General features: G+C 43.7%; 1 protein-coding gene across 1 annotated transcript in view; it reads left to right on the plus strand.

The window, feature by feature from the left end:
• The window catches only part of rhpn2 (rhophilin, Rho GTPase binding protein 2), a gene marked incomplete at both ends in the record, with an annotated part of 40,253 nt that extends 40,199 nt beyond the window's left edge, over positions 1-54 (plus strand). Inside the window, one exon of the mRNA XM_080856379.1 lies at positions 1-54. This exon is cut by the window's left edge and continues 201 nt beyond it. Within this exon, the coding sequence (XP_080712505.1) occupies positions 1-54 (54 nt within the window).
• Positions 55-18,909: the final 18,855 nt, after the last annotated feature.

Here is an 18,909-nt window from a genome sequence, read left to right on the forward strand (position 1 = left end):
CAGAGGCCCTGCCCCGCCTTCCCCAGCTCCTACAACGACAGTGCTCTGTACTAGACACACACACACACACACACACACACACACACACAGCGCTCTGTACTTGATACAGACAGAGTTAGGGCCTCTACAGGCTGCCCAGGCTGAGACTGTCGTATTAGTTCAACAGGACTGTCCACGTTAGGACCACACAGAGACTCCACACACACACACACACACACACACACACACACACACACACACACACACACACACACACACACACACTCAAACAGAGACTCCATGGCCACAGCTGCCCCACCCACGCCCTGTAATCCCCTGATGTTGCCCCAGCACATAGGGCCACCCAGACACAGGTGTGTGTGTGTGTGTGTGTGTGTGTGTGGGAGTGTGGGAGTGTGTGTGCTGCGGGAACATGTATATTTGCACACACCCATGTATTTTATTTGACTCTAAACAGTTCCAGGACCGGTGTTCCTTTCTTCCCTCTGCTGTGATCTCCCTCCCTCCTTATAGAAAAACACACACACACACACACACACACACACACACTCTGCTGTGTGCTTTTTCCCTTCTCTTCCTCCACTCTCTTTGTTTGCCTGAAGTGCTGCGTTGGCATGGCGATGAAAGGCCGTTGCAAGGCCGTGATGCAGACAGTCAGACTGGTGAGGGGTGTTTTTAATGAATGTTTATAATGTTTATAATGTTTTTATATTAATGTTACATAGTGGCTGAAAGGTTAAGGGGGTGAAACTGGTGTTGATTGCTTGATGAAGGATTTGCTGTTTCCTACAAACATTAACTGATTGAAGGAGCTGAACATGCTGCCAAACTCAACCTCAGACTGTGAGGAGTCCTGATGGCTGCTGTGCTAGAGAGTGCTTGCGTGCGTGCATGCCTGTGTGTGTGTGTGTGTGTGTGTGTGTGTGTGTGTGTGTGTGTGTGAGAGAGTGTGTGTGTGTGTGTGTGTGAAAGAGAGCACACGACTGCAACAGCAGTAGCAGGTCAACCCAGCACATGTTTCAGAAGCACAGAACACGAGTGATGTACATTTACACACACACACACACACAAGGGATGTACATTTACACACACACACACACGAGTGATGTACATTTACACACACACACAAGGGATGTACATTTACACACACACACACACACACACACACACACAAGGGATGTACATTTACACACACACACACACACACACACACACACACACACACAAGGGATGTACATTTACACACACACACACACACAAGGGATTTACATTTTCTGTTTTTCTGTATTTTTATATATTTATCACCAGCTATGATATTCTCTCATATATATATATATATATAAATATAAGCTCTAAACCCTGTTGGTTCTGTTCGGACCTCCATTAGCTCATGCTGACCGTGCTCATGATGGCAGTCGCCTCTCAGCCGGACCTGGCCCAGAACAGAGCCAGAATGGGTCAAACAAGGCCCAGATCCAGCCCAAAGTGAGGCCACACACACTCACTGTCACACACACGAGCATGAATGATCAAACTGACTCCGATAGCAGCCAGCTGTGGCACAGGTCTCAGGTCTGGCCCAGCTGTGGCCCAGGTCCGCTCCAGGTCTGGCTGCTTCTTGAGACAGCAGTACTGTTGCTCTGCGCTGCTCTTTGACTACTGAACTCTCTGCTGACACGGCTTGTGTTGGCGTAACTGCACTATCTACCGAGTAGATTATTATACACGTTTGATAATCAAATTATTTATGTGCAAAAAAATGAAGGAAAATATATATCTGTATAAACTTTATATGTATATATATATATATATATATACACACACACATTAGTACACTTTGGAAGTAGTTTTGTTTGGTGAAAATGTGAGTCTGCATGTTGACAGGTATGTACCACAAGGTAATTCCACAAAGTGTTTTGTATATGAGCCTGTCTCCATTTGAATTCTTCACCAGTGAACTAACATGAATCAGTCATAGAATTCAGTTTTTTTTGTTGTCCTAGACCATAATTGCTGAAAAGTACCTCAATGTTGTAAATTGCGTAATGTTGTGTGTTAGCCTTGGTGCCAAGGGTTACTGGAGATGCTGAAGCGCCAAGTTCCCGTTGCCTCTCACAGGACCGCTGTTTCCACACACCAGTGCTTAGATGAGGTTGTCAGCTGAGGGATGGTTCTTGTTCGTTTGTAGCTTTTTGTATGCCCATTGATATTGATAGTGTGCTAAAGGTCTCTCTCTCTCTGTATCTCTCTCTCTCTCTCTTTGTAAAGGAAAGTAAATCAGTGGTGTGATTGGTCGATCCTGTGAAACAGTTTCTCCACTGGTGACCCCTATAGTGGCCTCACATGTTGGGTAGTGTTGGGTTTTGTTGGGTTGGTGGATGTGATATATCTGTAATGCCACCATTGTCTTTAAAGGAAAACTCAATTAAAAATAGCGACCAGAGCTAGTGTGTGTGTGGGTGTGTGTTTAATTTTACTCTTGGGTGCTTTAACAGAAGCAGAATTCCATTGCAGTCAAAGCCTTAAAATAATACAAACTGGAATAGCATGTCTTGTGTCACCCTATGAGCAGTATTAAACTGGAATAGCATGTCTTGTGTCAGCCCTATGAGCAGTATTAAACTAATAGCATGTCTTGTGTCGACCCTATGAGCAGTATTAAACTAATAGCATGTCTTGTGTCGACCCTATGAGCAGTATTAAACTGTAATAGCATGTCTCGTGTCACCCTATGAAGAGTAGGAAACTAATAGCATGTCTCGTGTCACCCTATGAAGAGTATTAAACTGGAATAGCATGTCTTGTGTCGACCCTATGAGCAGTATTAAACTAATAGCATGTCTTGTGTCGACCCTATGAGCAGTATTAAACTAATAGCATGTCTTGTGTCGACCCTATGAGCAGTATTAAACTGTAATAGCATGTCTTGTGTCGACCCTATGAGCAGTATTAAACTAATAGCATGTCTTGTGTCACCCTATGAACAGTATTAAACTAATAGCATGTCTTGTGTCACCCTATGAACAGTATTAAACTGTAATAGCATGTCTCGTGTCGACCCTATGAGCAGTATTAAACTAATAGCATGTCTTGTGTCGACCCTATGAGCAGTATTAAACTAATAGCATGTCTCGTGTCGACCCTATGAGCAGTATTAAACTAATAGCATGTCTCGTGTCACCCTATGAGCAGTATTAAACTGTAATAGCATGTCTTGTGTCGACCCTATGAGCAGTATTAAACTGTAATAGCATGTCTCGTGTCACCCTATGAAGAGTATTAAACTGGAATAGCATGTCTTGTGTCGACCCTATGAGCAGTATTAAACTGGAATAGCATGTCTTGTGTCACCCTATGAGCAGTATTAAACTGTAATAGCATGTCTCGTGTCACCCTATGAGCAGTATTAAACTGGAATAGCATGTCTTGTGTCGACCCTATGAGCAGTATTAAACTAATAGCATGTCTTGTGTCGACCCTATGAGCAGTATTAAACTGGAATAGCATGTCTTGTGTCGACCCTATGAGCAGTATTAAACTAATAGCATGTCTTGTGTCGACCCTATGAGCAGTATTAAACTGTAATAGCATGTCTTGTGTCGACCCTATGAGCAGTATAAAACTAATAGCATGTCTCGTGTCACCCTATGAGCAGTATTAAACTGGAATAGCATGTCTTGTGTCGACCCTATGAGCAGTATTAAACTAATAGCATGTCTCGTGTCACCCTATGAACAGTATTAAACTGGAACAGCATGTCTTGTGTCGACCCTATGAACAGTATTAAACTGGAATAGCATGTCTTGTGTCGACCCTATGAACAGTATTAAACTGGAATAGCATGTCTTGTGTCACCCTATGAGCAGTATTAAACTAATAGCATGTATTGTGTCAACCCTATGAGCAGTATTAAACTGGAATAGCATGTCTCGTGTCACCCTATGAACAGTATTAAACTGTAATAGCATGTCTCGTGTCAGCCTATGAACAGTATTAAACTGGGATAGCATGTCTTGTGTCACCCTATGAACAGTATTAAACTGTAATAGCATGTCTTGTGTCACCCTATGAACAGTATTAAACTGGGATAGCATGTCTTGTGTCGACCCTATGAGCAGTATTAAACATGTCTGAGCATGTCTGCCCAAGCCCCCCCGCCCCCCTTTTAGGTCAGCGGGGGCATGGGACGGAGGATAGCTCATTCTCTCCTCAGGGTACCGGCCGTTACCGTGGGAACCAGGTTCTTGCGCATGATGTGGTGGGCCGATGGTCTTTAAATTGGGCCCAGACTTCTCTGCTGAGCGTTGTGGTGCTGCGGCTTGGCAGGACTAGCAGAGAACAGGCGTCTGATTGCCAGCACTGATGTCAGTGTGGTTTTCTGTGTGTGTGTGTGTTTGAGACAAAGAAATGTAATATATTTGGTTTATGTGTGTCTGAGGGGGAAATGTGTGTGTATTTTGGAATGTGTGCTTGTGTTTGAGAGAGCTATATACAGGTATGCGTTACCCTCTCTGTGTGTGTAAGTTTGTAAATGTGTAAGTGTGGTTGTGTGTGTGTGTGTGTTTGTGTGTTTGTGTATGTACTGCAAAGGTTTGTAGGTTAAGTGGGACAGTGGTGGGGCCCTGTGTTGAGTTATGAATCTAATAATCCAATGGAGTGGTTAAATGTGTGTGCGTGTGTGTGTTCCTGGTTACATGTGCAGTCCATGTCTATTTGAGTTAAAAACCCTGCTTCCTTTGCTCTCCATTTCTCTCCCTTTCCCTCTCCTCTCTTTTCTCTATCTTCTCTCTCTCACTCACTGTCTGTCCTCTCTTTTCTCTCTCCTCTCTTTTGTCTTTATTTCTCTCTCTCTCTCACACAACACACACACACACACACACACACACACACACACACACACACACACACACACACACAGAGAGTTGGTGTGCATTGAAACAGTACTCCGGTTCTCTCCTCCTGCCCAATCTGCTGATGCATGAGAATGTGTGAGAGAAGTAACGATAGTGTGTGTGTGTGCTAGTGGAAAGATCTGAGGAAATACACACACGTCTTCACTACAGTTGAAGTAGTTCTCCAGACGTCTGCATGGCTGCAGTGTTCATGTCTACTAACGGTAAGTAACACACTGCTCTGTGAGTCTCTGCCTTCACGGACACACAACACACATACACACCTCACACACACACACACACACACACACACACCCTTCACGGCCTGACTTTATACAGTATACTGCAGCCATCACCACGGCAAACACGCACATCTGCCCAGCCCCAAACATACACATCTGTTCCACCCCAAACCTGCCTCAGAGAGCGCACCAAAAACCCCTCTAGAAGAGAAGCTCCAACGCTGAGCAACACTCACACAACAATCACACACACACAAAACTCATTTAACATTCACACAACACTCATTCAACACTCATTTAACACTCACACAACCCACACATAACACTCACACAACTTACACACAACACTCACTCAACACACACACAACACTCACTCAACCCTCCTGCGGAAGAGAAGTATTACCACCGATCAGAACACACACAGGCCAAAACTCCTGTGGAATGAATGTATGTGTGTGTGTGTGTGCGCTCCCCATTACTCATTCAGCACTGCTAAATATAAGGCCCTGTCCTGCTAACACACTGCATCTGTACAGCTCTTTATGTGATAAGCACAGGTAGCTACATGAAGGCTTCTACAGACGCTGAAAAAACCTGACATACGTAGAACACAGGCATAGAAAACTTACAGAAAAGAATGCCAATAAAATCTCATTTTTGGAGGTGTTAGGATGGTGAAGAGAAAGCTTCCTACACTGAGCCGGACCTGGCCTGGAGCTGGCCCGAATCGGAACTTAAGGCAAGGCCCTGTACGTATGTCTACAGTACAGCAGATCTGAATCTTTCAGGATAGGTGCGACTTGCTTATCCATAAACACACTTTCTGGGTCATGTGTAAGCATTTATGTAATTTTAGAACGGCCAGCCATTCTCCCTTCCTCTACTTAAAGGAAACTCTTCTGTATGCAGAGGAGGTGATAACTCTAACTCATTAGAGGGGGAATGACATTTGCCTTGCCTTGCCTTGCCTTGCCTTAGGCCCATATATCGTGCCAGGAAAACTGGCGAGTCTTCTGCTACTCCCCACCGCAGCGTAATGACGGCCCTCGGGCCTTCGAGTTCCGTTCTCATCTGTCGGCAGCATGTAGGCTACCGCATGCCTCGGCCGCATCAGACCCGATGCTGCTTCACACGGGGCTTAAGCGTCCTCTGGTGACGGTTAGCGGATTGACTTTCCAAACTCGAAAGCTACATTCATGACAGGGTTTACAGGGCACTATTGCAACACGTTAGATCAGTTTGGATTTTAATTTAAAATTAAATTGGTCAAAATAACAATTCAATAATGGTGACGATTAGATGTGTGGCCTTATTGTTTAGGACTCAGTGAGAGTGATTTTACCATCGCCATTATCTCTGCTACTGACTTTAACATTAGACTTTTATTGAGAGAGAGAGACTCTCACACCTCTAATATAAGGTGACCAGATTTCTGAGACAAAATCCGGGGACAATTTCAGTTCAGATCAGTAACACCTCCAAAACATGTAATGTTTTTGTCTTTGTAAGCGAAAAACGGGGACACTGACTGGGCCCTTATTCATAAAGCAGTTTATCTTACCCTTGTTCTTGTAAATCGCAAGGGAGGTGTCAAACAAAGAGTATTTAAACTAATCACAAAGTGGCTGAAATTAATAGTAGGCTAGTAAAGGTAACAACCTTTAGCCAGATAATTAGAACCAATTTCAGTGATAAGAACTTAGTTGACGTCAAGCTTCCTTGCAGTAGGCCAAACCTCTGTGATTGGCTGATAAGTGACTGGTCTGCACAGATGGGTGTCAGGTGTATGTTTTTCCAGCATGGAAAATGTTAAGGCCATTGAGGCAACTAAAGGCAGTGTATTCCTATATTCTGTGTAAAAAACAGCTGTAACGATGAACATACAGATCAGGCCCATAGACTCCAGGATCTTTGGAATAGTTTTTTTTAGGTATTACTATACCAAAAGTGATTTAAGAAACAAACAAACAAAAAATACTCAAAATACAATTTCAGTAGAAAAAAATAAAAAAAATCCAAGCAATGTCAAGGTGAGGGAGGAAGATCTGAATAATAACAAGTTCTGTGGCACACTAGCAGTTGACATCTTTGTTAATAAAGACTATATGAAGTTAATGTGGGAAAAACACATTTCATTAGTGTCTTTTAAGAGACCACCACAAGAACATACGTTTTTCTAGTTTTAGTTTTTAGGTAATGTAGGACTACCCTTATTCTAGGCCACATGAAAATCTATGTAGCCTATGCACATGACTCATATTTTAGCACATTAAACCCCCTGCTTAAAATTGAACTGGTGAGACTGTTTTTGCTTCCTCATCTTGAACGCAACCCACTGCCATAACATCAGCAGTTTTACTAAACTTGATAAACTAAAAAATTGTCTTCCGATTTTTAGTGTAATGTTATATTGATAAAATAGACATCTGACAGCCTGGCACAGGGCTATTTGAAAACGTATATAATATAAATATATACAGTGCTGCATATTCCACCAATCAAATCACTAAAAAGACGGGCATTCTAGATCTTTGAGCCACAAGCTAAAGCTTGCTGCCCTGGCTGCTGGCTGGCATGGTTGAGCCCGTGGCGTGTAGGCTACGCAACTAAACGTTTGGTCATTGTTTTCTTTCTTTCTTTTTAAAATTGTATCCCGGGTCTGTCTGTGAAAACCGGGGACATTCCCGGGGACAGCTCCAGCCGGGGACAGGCCACCAAAAACGGGGACTGTCCCCGGAAACAATTCCCAAGAAGAAGAAGAAACAAACAGTGTCCATTTAAAGTTTTCCAACCTTATTACCAAAGCTTTTTTAGTAGTCCTGTGCAGCAGCTGGTAGGCTACCGAGGTTTTCCTCTATATCTTTGTATTTTTTATTGAGGAAACCTTCTAGAGATTATAATTATGCACCCATAGTGAGAAAGGCATTGAGACAACATTTGATATGACAACATATGACAACATAAGACCCAAGCCAACTGCAATGGGAGCTTGAAACGTGATGGCGTTGCTAAGAGGATTAAAAATGTGTTCTCAGTGGCTACACACTTTGAAGTCAACCAATAGGGTTACCTGTTGCTTCGAGGCGATATGCCGTTTAAAGCGTCCTTTTGGTTGTTGTAGGCGTATGGTGCCCTTCTCGCAACTGACAGTTGCTGCACAAGGGGAAATACATGTATAGTTATGTTTTATGTGTAATTGCATGGGAATAATTTAACTAGTTTATCCATTTAAGGACCCGGGGCCAAAGTGACATACTAAGTTGACCGCGCGCATCCAAGCCGTTTGGAAAAGAAACGAGGAAATAGGCTAGCGTGAAGCTAGGTTACATTTTGTGAAGATGTCGAAATTCAATTTTAGCTTTAGGAGGAGCGAAAGAAACGCATTTGTAAGTTGTCATCACCTTCACAATTCTGCTCACCTGTTTGTTTAAGTGGCTTCAGCGTCTATCTGATCAGTTTGCAGTCTGGATGAAGTGTTAAACTTTACTAGCGCTGGATAGCTAACTAATTCGCTATCGTTAGTTATCAATAGACTTGTTAGCAGTATCGAACTTAGAGTAGTTAATTACTACATAAGTTAACTTACAGAGGTTCAGTGTTGGCTAGCTCCGTAAGTAAACGCTGACTCAAACTAGTAACCTCACAAAGTAAGCTAGCTAACGTAACTTGAATGGCAAACTATCTTTAGGTTTGATGTCTTCGAGAAGGACACTGAGCTGACTTTCCTTGGTTTATTTGTTTAAGTTACATCATCAGTACAGTTAGTGTCCTGTTCACATGAGCCAATTCAAATACAAAGGCTCAACGTGTAGCTGTGGTTATAGAAATGCAGTTAAGGTCTGCGCACGTCATCTGCCCTGGTACCTCTCAGCCAGCTACAATGGAGCATTTACCTTAGCTGAAGTCTGACATCACATCCCAAACTCAAACCCTACACTTTGTGTACCCCTTGACCTCCGTGTGGTGTGCTGGACATCACCCCCTAAACTCCATACACCCTAGTGCTTATTATTCGGTTAGGCCCAAATGCTCCAGTTCCGAACCTCAGCTGGTGACTATTGGCCAGATCAGGCATAGTTGCCTACAACCAGGTTATCTGTGGGGTTTGTATAGAATGGTATTCTGTGATCTCTGCGTAGAAGCACATGTATTCTGTGTTAGTAACTGTGTTTTGTGGTCTATGTGAAGATATGTATTCTGCATCGCTAACTGTGTTTTAGGGTCTCTGTGTAGATATGTATTATGTGTTATTAACTGTGTTTTGGGGTCTCTGTGTAGATATGTATTAGTAACTGTGTTTTGGGGTCTCTGTGTAGTTATGTATTCTGCATCTCTTAACTGTGTTTTGGGGTCTCTGTGTAGATATGTATTCTGAATTTCTAACTGTGTTTTGGGGTCTCTGTGTAGATATGTATTCTGCATCTCTTAACTGTGTTTTGGGGTCTCGGTGTAGATATGTATTCTGCATTGCTAACTGTGTTTTAGGGTCTCTGTGTAGATATGTATTATGTGTTATTAACTGTGTTTTGGGGTCTCTGTGTAGATATGTATTAGTAACTGTGTTTTGGGGTCTCTGTGTAGTTATGTATTCTGCATCTCTTAACTGTGTTTTGGGGTCTTTGTGTAGATATGTATTCTGTTTTAGTAACTGTGTGTTGGGTTCTCTGCGTACATATGTATTCTGCATCTCTAACTGTGTTTTGGGGTCTCTGTGTAGAAGCACATAGCTCATGGTCTGATCCCCGCTGCCACCATCGCCCCCAGACCTGCTGTGCCCCGCACCCCTCCCCCCCGCAGCCTGAGCCCCTCCCCAGAGAGACCCAGGTACCCCTAAACCCCACCCACCCAAACCACACTTACAACACATCACACCGTCAACACCCACAAAACCCCTCATCACACTCTCAACACACTCACAACACACTCAACACAGTCACAACATACTCACATCACCCTTAACACACACTCAACGCACCCATAACACACCCACAATACACTCAGCACACCTGCAACACACTCAACACAACCGCAACACACTCTACACAACCCACCCACACTCAGTGTTATTGTCAGTAGAACTTCCTGATGTCCAGCTGGTTCTAAGTTATTTCTGAGTTTTTGCTTCCTTTCGCAGGTCGGCTCTCGCGGCGGCCATCTTGTCGTCATCTCTGATGGGGCGCACGGTGGCCATCCCCCCCGCCCGGACACGCTCGCTCTCTGAAACCGACTGCTCACGCTCAGAACACCAGCGCGACTTTCAGCCCTTTGCCAGCACCGCACTCTACTCAAGGTAACCTAGCAACCAGCAGCAGGTCCAGAGAGATAAACTACTGTCGTATTTGTGCCCCACCAATGGCTTGATTGCACCTGGGACTTCATCCTCTAGAGCAGGGGTCGGCAATAGGCGGACCGCGGTCCGGGTCCGGACCCAACTGACGTTGTCTCCGGACCGAGACACAATTGCAAAAAAAAAAAAAAAAAGTTTTCTAAAATAATTTGACAAAGCGGTTTTAACAACTGATGTTTGGGTGACTTTTTCAAACCCCTTAAATACATTAAATTGACCATAACTTTATGGTAGGCTATGCTTTTGTTTAAACTTTATAATGCCAGTAGCCAATCAGATGATAGCCTACTCTACGCAGCGCTGCACGGGCTCGATTTTAAAGCTGCGAGCTGTGGGACTGGTGCACGGCTGCACGCACGAGCTGCAGACAAATTGACTGAGGAAAATAGTGCGTGAGAGTTGATAGGGAAAGATTCATTGCAGTTCGCAGTTGAAGAAAAATATGGCAGCTCTAAGAAGAGAAAGGTAGACAGCGAGGCCCGGGCTTTAAAAGAGGAGTGGACAGACGTGTACATGTTCATTCTGCCTGCGCGCAGCTGTATGCCTGTGTGCCTGATATGCTCTGAGACGGTGGCACTCGTCAACATGAAACGCCACTACGATATGAAGCACAAATAATTTGATCAAAATAACCCTCTCAAGTCCGAACTGCGAGCACAGAAAATACATTATCTTAAAGCCCAGTATGCCCGATCTACCATCATCCTGACTAGTTCATTCACTGCCCAACAACGAGCAAACGAATGCATGAGTGCTAGCTGAAACTTTGCTAGGGAATATGCTGGACACTATGTTAAATGTTATTTATATGGGTTAAACACTGTTGAAATATTATTGAAATGTAGACCTTCATTTGATCTGATAGTCAGTTGTTGACCAAACAGATACTACTAGCGCCTATACTTATATTGGCTAAAAATGCCCCTTAATCATAATGCACACCTTGACTGTTGGTACATAAAACACATGCAGTCCTATATCAGTGAAATCAACGGTCATAAAAAATGTGTGATAGACCCCCGGACCCAAGCTTGAGGAAAATTCTTGAAACTGGACCCCTTAGAATTTTAATTGGATACCCCTGCTCTAGAGGGTGCTAATGAGCCACTTCAGATATGTGCCTAATGCTGTAAATCAGTCATTCTTATTCAGCCTTGTTTGGCTGGGGTGAGGTATAGCAGTATTGACATGCCTTAATCCCTGCTTTTACCATCTGTCTGTGTGTTTGAGAACTCCCTGTAGATCAAGCTGAAGCATCTCACTCTCTCTCTCTCCCTTTCTATCTATCTCTACCTTTCTCTCTCTTTCTATCTCTCTCTCCCTTACTCTCTCTCTTGTTCTCTCTCTCTCTTTCTCTCTCTTTCTTTCTCTCTCTTTCTTTCCCTCTATCTTTCTCTCTCTTTTTCTCTCTCTTTTTTTCTCTTTCTTTCTCTCTCTCTGTCTCTCTCAGCAGTAAGTGTCTTGTTTTCAAGGCAGAGGACTGTCAGTTGTGTGAGCGGTCCCCTGTGCGTGTGCGTGTGTGTGTGTGTGTGTGTGTGTGTGTGTAGCTGAAGCGTCTCCTCTCTCCCTGTGCAGAGACCGCTGGTCGGACCCCGTGGGTTCCAGACCTCGCTGCCCCTCCCCTGGGCACTCTGGTGATGAGGACGAGGATGAGGATGATGATGACGATGATGATGAGGAGGACGAAGGCCTAGAGGAGGAGGTGCTGTCGGAGGAAGGCCACGTGTACCAGTCCGTGGAGAACCCTGTGAGGAGCCCGGCTCAAGACGCAATCTACGCTGTTCCGCTTAAGCTGGTAGGAGACACACTCACACACTCACACACACAAACGTCCACACTTGTGTGATCCAATAACACACACTCTCACACCCACATACGCACTTGTGTTATCACTATTATACCAACTTATTTTTTCTTTACTTTATGCACAATATAAATGTTTTTCTTTCTGACTCTAAAGATGTTTGTTGTTAGCTTTCATGCTAGAGCCCACCATCCTGCTGTTTAGCAGTGGCCAATGTTGCTTCCTCTTATTCCAGTACATTTCACTTTATTTTGAGTTATTTTATTTACCTGGTGGCCAGAATGTCCAGAATTGTGCATTTAGCTGCCCTCTGACCCCCAAAACCATCGGGTCCCCCAGAACTCCTGATATTCCCAGTTACCGTCTCTTCCTCATGGTGGAGCTGATATTCCCAGTTACCGTCTCTTCCTCATGGTGGAGCTGATATTGCCAGCTAGTCCCGTCTCTTCCTGATGGTGGAGCTGATATTGCCAGCTAGTCCCGTCTCTTCCTGATGGTGGAGCTGATATTCCCAGCTAGTCCCGTCTCTTCCTCATGGTGGAGCTGATATTCCCAGTTACCGTCTCTTCCTGATGGTGGAGCTGATATTCCCAGCTAGTTCCGTTTCTTCCTCATGGTGGAGCTGTTCCCTCACGTTCTGGTGCTCGTTTCCATGGTTTCTGAGAGAGACACTGGCATTCCATGGCAGCCTCCTACACCTGTTGGACAACCATCCAAATCATTTCCCCTAACCTGCAGCACAGTGGACAAAGGGAATGAACCAATGAAAGAATGAATGAATACATGAACGAATAAATGAATGAATGAATACATGAACGAATGAAAGAATGAATGAATACATGAACGAATGAAAGAATGAATGAATACATGAACGAATAAATGAATGAATGAATTAATAATAATAATAATAATAATAATAACTAGAATGCGTTTCGTGAACGAACTGCGAGAGTGTGCTTGCTCTGTTTTTCTCTCATGTTTGCTTGTTTATTGTGAAAGGGTCTAGTGTGTTCGTTGGCATAAAAAGTTAGTCTTCTCTTATAAGCCTAGTTAGTACATCTGATTAGAGCTAGCAACCATGAATTGCAGATTAAGGGGTCCCCTATCAGTGTTCATTTTGGCAGCTATTTTAGATTCAGTCTTAAGACAAAAATGCATATTAGTTTTAGTCACATTTAGTCATAGTTATCCTTCTTAGTTTCAGTCTAGTTTTCGAAAACTGAGCACACTACAATAGCTAAACTGTGTCCAGGTACATCCTCAAACGTTTTTCAGGTAACCTAATGGTTCAAGGTCTCTCATGAATCATTACTCCCAGTACACGGGTTAATGTTAACTCACGCTATCGGTCCTCTCCAACCACATTAGCAACAAAATAAACTGGTGAGCTAACAAGGTAACCATTCTTTCAGTATAAGCTACTTTTGCATATCTACAACGTATAGGTCTAGGTAGCTTACGTTTTGCCCCGTACTCAGATATTACAGCTGCTTAACACAGCTAGGATAGCTAACGTTACCGTAGTAGGAATACAAGCCTTAACCCACTATATCCACACAACTAAATTCATGAATTACTTCAAAGGTTTACTTCACAACTTGAATTAAGGAAAAGTATCCCCTGTTACGGCTAGCTGAAACTGCCAGTGGATACTCCCATGGATGGGAGACGTTAGCTGCTACGGCTAAAACTATCAGTTTCCATTAAAATTTCAGTCAGTACACTGAAAATGCTGCCATTCAACTCACCTTAACGAAGTGGAAATACGGTAGCTAGGTTAGAAACTGTAGTTACTCTTATTCTTTTTCAAAGTTGAATTGAGAGGGACTGAGGTGCAATGCACACGAAGTCTAGGGCCTCCGAATCGGATTTACTTTTCACACCAATCGAATCTTTTAATTTCGTACATACGGAGGCTGGCAACGAGAGATTTGCGTAAACACGGAGGCAGCAGATTGCGGTGAACCGACTGTAGTACATACCTCACGCCTGTGGGTGGCGCTTTAGCGCTTTATTTACACAACTGAAAAAACGTGAAAAACCTAGAAGAAGAGACTCAAAAGCACAAGGTAAAGGAAGCAGCAAACGGATAAACAAATTACACAAGACATTCAAGCTCCAATTAACAACATTACATTATGATGGTTAATAAAATCAGTGGTCAGACTAAAGGATATGCGAAAATGAATTCTTTTTTCTATTGATAATAAAGAGTTTGGAACAGTAACATGACATGTCTGTCATCCCATTTCCCACGATGCATTGCTCCGAGCATTTTACATACATTTATGAATAAAAAAGCAAATTAAATCGCTGGCCAATTTATATTTGTGGTCATGAAAGTTATGTTACGTCTGAATAAGAAGAATTAGACCAAGATAGGGGGCTAATCAAAAATCAGAAGACTGGGTTAATGTTAGTGAATTCGAGGCCCACCATGAGTGAGATTTTGAGGGAGAACAAGTTATTTATATACTGGTTGGAGATGGCGGAAAAGATCACGTGGGGCAGTGACGTCATCAGGTTGCGTGAAACCGTGCAGACGAACACCAGCCCCCGTACCGATTCAAATCTACTCACTTTCTACCCCGGACTGCGATCGTTGCAGAAACAAGGTGCGGATAGAGAGTGTTCGTATGTATGATAGGGCTATCTGTATTAGCTATCCGTATCAGATTGACAAACTAGGCTCCATGTAAACGACACTTGAGAGACGAGGTTCCTTGAATTTGGCGCAGGTGTCAGTGAAGCACAACTGCAAGCCAGTTTAATGACCCTATTATGATGTCATAATGGCAGAGCGCTCTGCCATGCAAGTCTATGGGGGAAAAAGGTGATGAAAAAAGAGGAATAAAAAAGGAGTGGCAAGGAGTACCGCCACGAAAAGTCATAGCAACCTGCACCGGATCGGGCCGGACGTTTTGGTGTTTGAATGGCGTCTCTAGCTCAATCGGGCGAGGAGTAGTTAGCTGCAAGAAAAACGGGGAGAATAAATAAAGAAAACTTGACGATAACAATACTGTGCTTCCCTTCGGGCAAGCACACTAATAATAATAACTAGAATGCGTTTCGTGAACGAACTGCGAGAGTGTGCTTGCTCTGTTTTTCTCTCATGTTTGCTTGTTTATTGTGAAAGGGTTTAGTGTGTTCGTTGGCATAAAAAGTTAGTCTTCTCTTATAAGCCTAGTTAGTACATCTGATTAGAGCTAGCAACCATGAATTGCAGATTAAGGGGTCCCCTATCAGTGTTCATTTTGGCAGCTATTTTAGATTCAGTCTTAAGACAAAAATGCATATTAGTTTTAGTCACATTTAGTCATAGTTATCCTTCTTAGTTTCAGTCTAGTTTTCGAAAACTGAGCACAGTACAATAGCTAAACTGTGTCCAGGTACATCCTCAAACGTTTTTCAGGTAACCTAATGGTTCAAGGTCTCTCATGAATCATTACTCCCAGGACACGGGTTAATGTTAACTCACGCTATCAGTCCTCTCCAACCACATTAGCAACAAAATAAACTGGTGAGCTAACAAGGTAACCATTCTTTCAGTATAAGCTACTTTTGCATATCTACAACGTATAGGTTTAGGTAGCTTACGTTTAGCCCCGTACTCAGATATTACAGCTGCTTAACACAGCTAGGATAGCTAACGTTACTGTAGTAGGAATACAAGCCTTAACCCACTATATCCACACAACTAAATTCATGAATTACTTCAAAGGTTTACTTCACAACTTGAATTAAGGAAAAGTATCCCCTGTTACGGCTAGCTGAAACTGCCACTGGATACTCCCATGGATGGGAGACGTTAGCTGCTACGGCTAACACTATCAGTTTCCATTCAAATTTCAGTCAGTACACTGAAAATGCTGCCATTCAACTCACCTTAACGAAGTGGAAATACGGTAGCTAGGTTAGAAACTGTAGTTACTCTTATTCTTTTTCAAAGTTGAATTGAGAGGGACTGAGAGACGAGGTTCATTGAATTTGGCGCAGGTGTCAGTGAAGCACAGCTGCAAGCCAGTTTAATGACCCTATTATGATGTCATAATGGCAGAGCGCTCTGCCATGCAAGTCTATGGGGGAAAAAGGTGATGAAAAAAGAGGAATAAAAAAGGAGTGGCAAGGAGTACCGCCACGAAAAGTCATAGCAACCTGCACCGGATCGGGCCGGACGTTTTGGTGTTTGAATGGCGTCTCTAGCTCAATCGGGCGAGGAGTAGTTAGCTGCAAGAAAAACGGGGAGAATAAATAAATAAATAAAGAAAACTTGACGATAACAATACTGTGCTTCCCTTCGGGCAAGCACACTAATAAAGAAAACTTGACGATAACAATACTGTGCTTCCCTTCGGGCAAGCACACTAATAATAATTAATGAAGGAAGGAAAAAGATGCGTACCTGTCATAATTTACTGCAGTCCTACCTCTCTTAATGGCTGTGTGCGTGTGTGTGTGTGTGTGTGTGTGTGTGTGTGTGTGTGTGTGTGTGTGTGTGTGTGTGTGTGTGAGTGTGTGTGTGTGCGGTTGTTGTGTTGTCTGTACTCCAGAGGGCCTCCTACTCCGATGGAGATGAACTGACAGAGGACAGCACCTTTGACATCGTCTCACCCCTGCACACAGAAGGTACACACACACACACACACACACACACACACACACACACACACACACACACACACACACACACATGCCTTTACAGCACCTAACTGTCAGCTCAGTTAGGGTTAGGCACAGCCTCCCCATACAGAAAGGTCACCACCCCTCAGCATATGCACTGCCACCCTAACTGCCCCTAACTGCCCCTCCCCTAACCAGTAAGACTAACCTGAAACTGTGTGTGTGAAACTGTCAGTTTGTAATACTCCACTGTTACTCTTTCTGCTGTTACTCATCCAGCCAGCTGATTACACACTCTGTTTATTTACACATCCTGTTTATTTACACACTCTGTTTATTTACACATCCTGTTTATTTACACATCCTGTTTATTTACACACTCTGTTTATTTACACATCCTGTTTATTTACACACTCTGTTTATTTACACACTCTGTTTATTTACACACCCTGTTTATTTACACATCCTGTTTATTTACACATCCTGTTTATGTACACACCCTGTTTATTTACACACCCTGTTTATTTACACACCCTGTTTATTTACACACCCTGTTTATTTACACATCCTGTTTATTTACACATCCTGTTTATGTACACACCCTGTTTATTTACACACCCTGTTTATTTACAGAAGAGATTGAAGAGGAGCCTACAGAGAAGGTAAAACTTCCTCCAGTTTTTCATTTGTGTGTGTCTGTGTGTGTGTGTGTGTGTGTGTGTGTCTGTGTGTGCACGTGTGTGTGGAGAAGATGAGATATGCTACATTGCTACACTTTGCTACGGTCTCAGACTTTGCAGAATCTTGCATACGCAGACACACCTAGACACACACACATTTTGTATACAAGCAAACTAGCACATACCTGCAGGCTGTATATTTTCACACACACGCACGCACACACACACAAACGCACACACACACACACACACACACACTCTCACTCACGTATGTGCAGCCTGCTGGTTGTAATGCACAGCACAGTGTCTTCCCCCACAGAGATACCAGGCTGTTCCCAGATATCATCTCACACGTGTTTCATGGAGGTTCAAAGGCATCTTTACATCTGGCCACAAATTTGACCAGTGCTTCATCTCAAGTGTGTGGGTGTGTGTGTGACAGTGTGAGTGAAGTGAAGCGAAGGGCTTTGTTAGTCTGTATGCGGTATGCCGTTATGCAGTTTTATTCACACAGTTATGAGTCTCACACTCATCCCTGATATCTATCTGGACACGGTCCACTCATTCACTCTCCTTCAGCTCTAGGTCTAGGAGCGGTACGTACACTAGTGAGGCTTGATCTCTCTCTCTCTCTCCCTCCCCCTCTCTACATCTCTCTCTCTCTCTCTCTCTCTCTCTCTCCCCCTCTCTACATCTCTCTCTCTCTCTCTCCCTCCCCCTCTCTACATCTCCCTCCCTCTCTCTCTCTCTCTCTCTCTCTCTCCCTCCCTCCTCTCTCCCTTTGTCCTCTCTCTCTCTCTCTAAGCAGAGATCGGCACACCCTTGTCTGTCTACTCCATCTCAGGCCAGACGTTCTTCACCCCAACAGAGGAGAACACCTTCATCAACACACACCAGCGCACACACACACACCAGCGCACACGCCAGCCGACACACCAGCAAACAGTCACAGGGCTCTTCTAAGGTCATGCCCTCTCCAGGTAACAGTATACACACACACACAAGTAAACACACACACACACACACACACTAGACACATTTGCTAAAGACTGAAGGAGCTCCCCTTCCAGAGTCATTGCTTCTCCAGGTAAACACACAGTCTGAGCCATCATGCTAAATGATAAAGAAGAGTCAGTGGTAGTCTTCCGTCAGACCTCTTGTGGCTTTGAGACACTTAGTGGGGGGTTGGGCGTTCTGAGGGGTAGACTTGGCATCTCTGCAGAGGGAGAGATGCTGCTCACACAATCACCCTCACCGTGTTCTTGGCAGTGCGATGGACTGCACACACACACACACACACACACACACACAAACCGTGTTCCTG

This window comes from Sprattus sprattus (assembly GCF_963457725.1).
Source record: "Sprattus sprattus genome assembly, chromosome: 18".
Taxonomy (NCBI): Eukaryota; Metazoa; Chordata; class Actinopteri; order Clupeiformes; family Clupeidae; genus Sprattus; species Sprattus sprattus.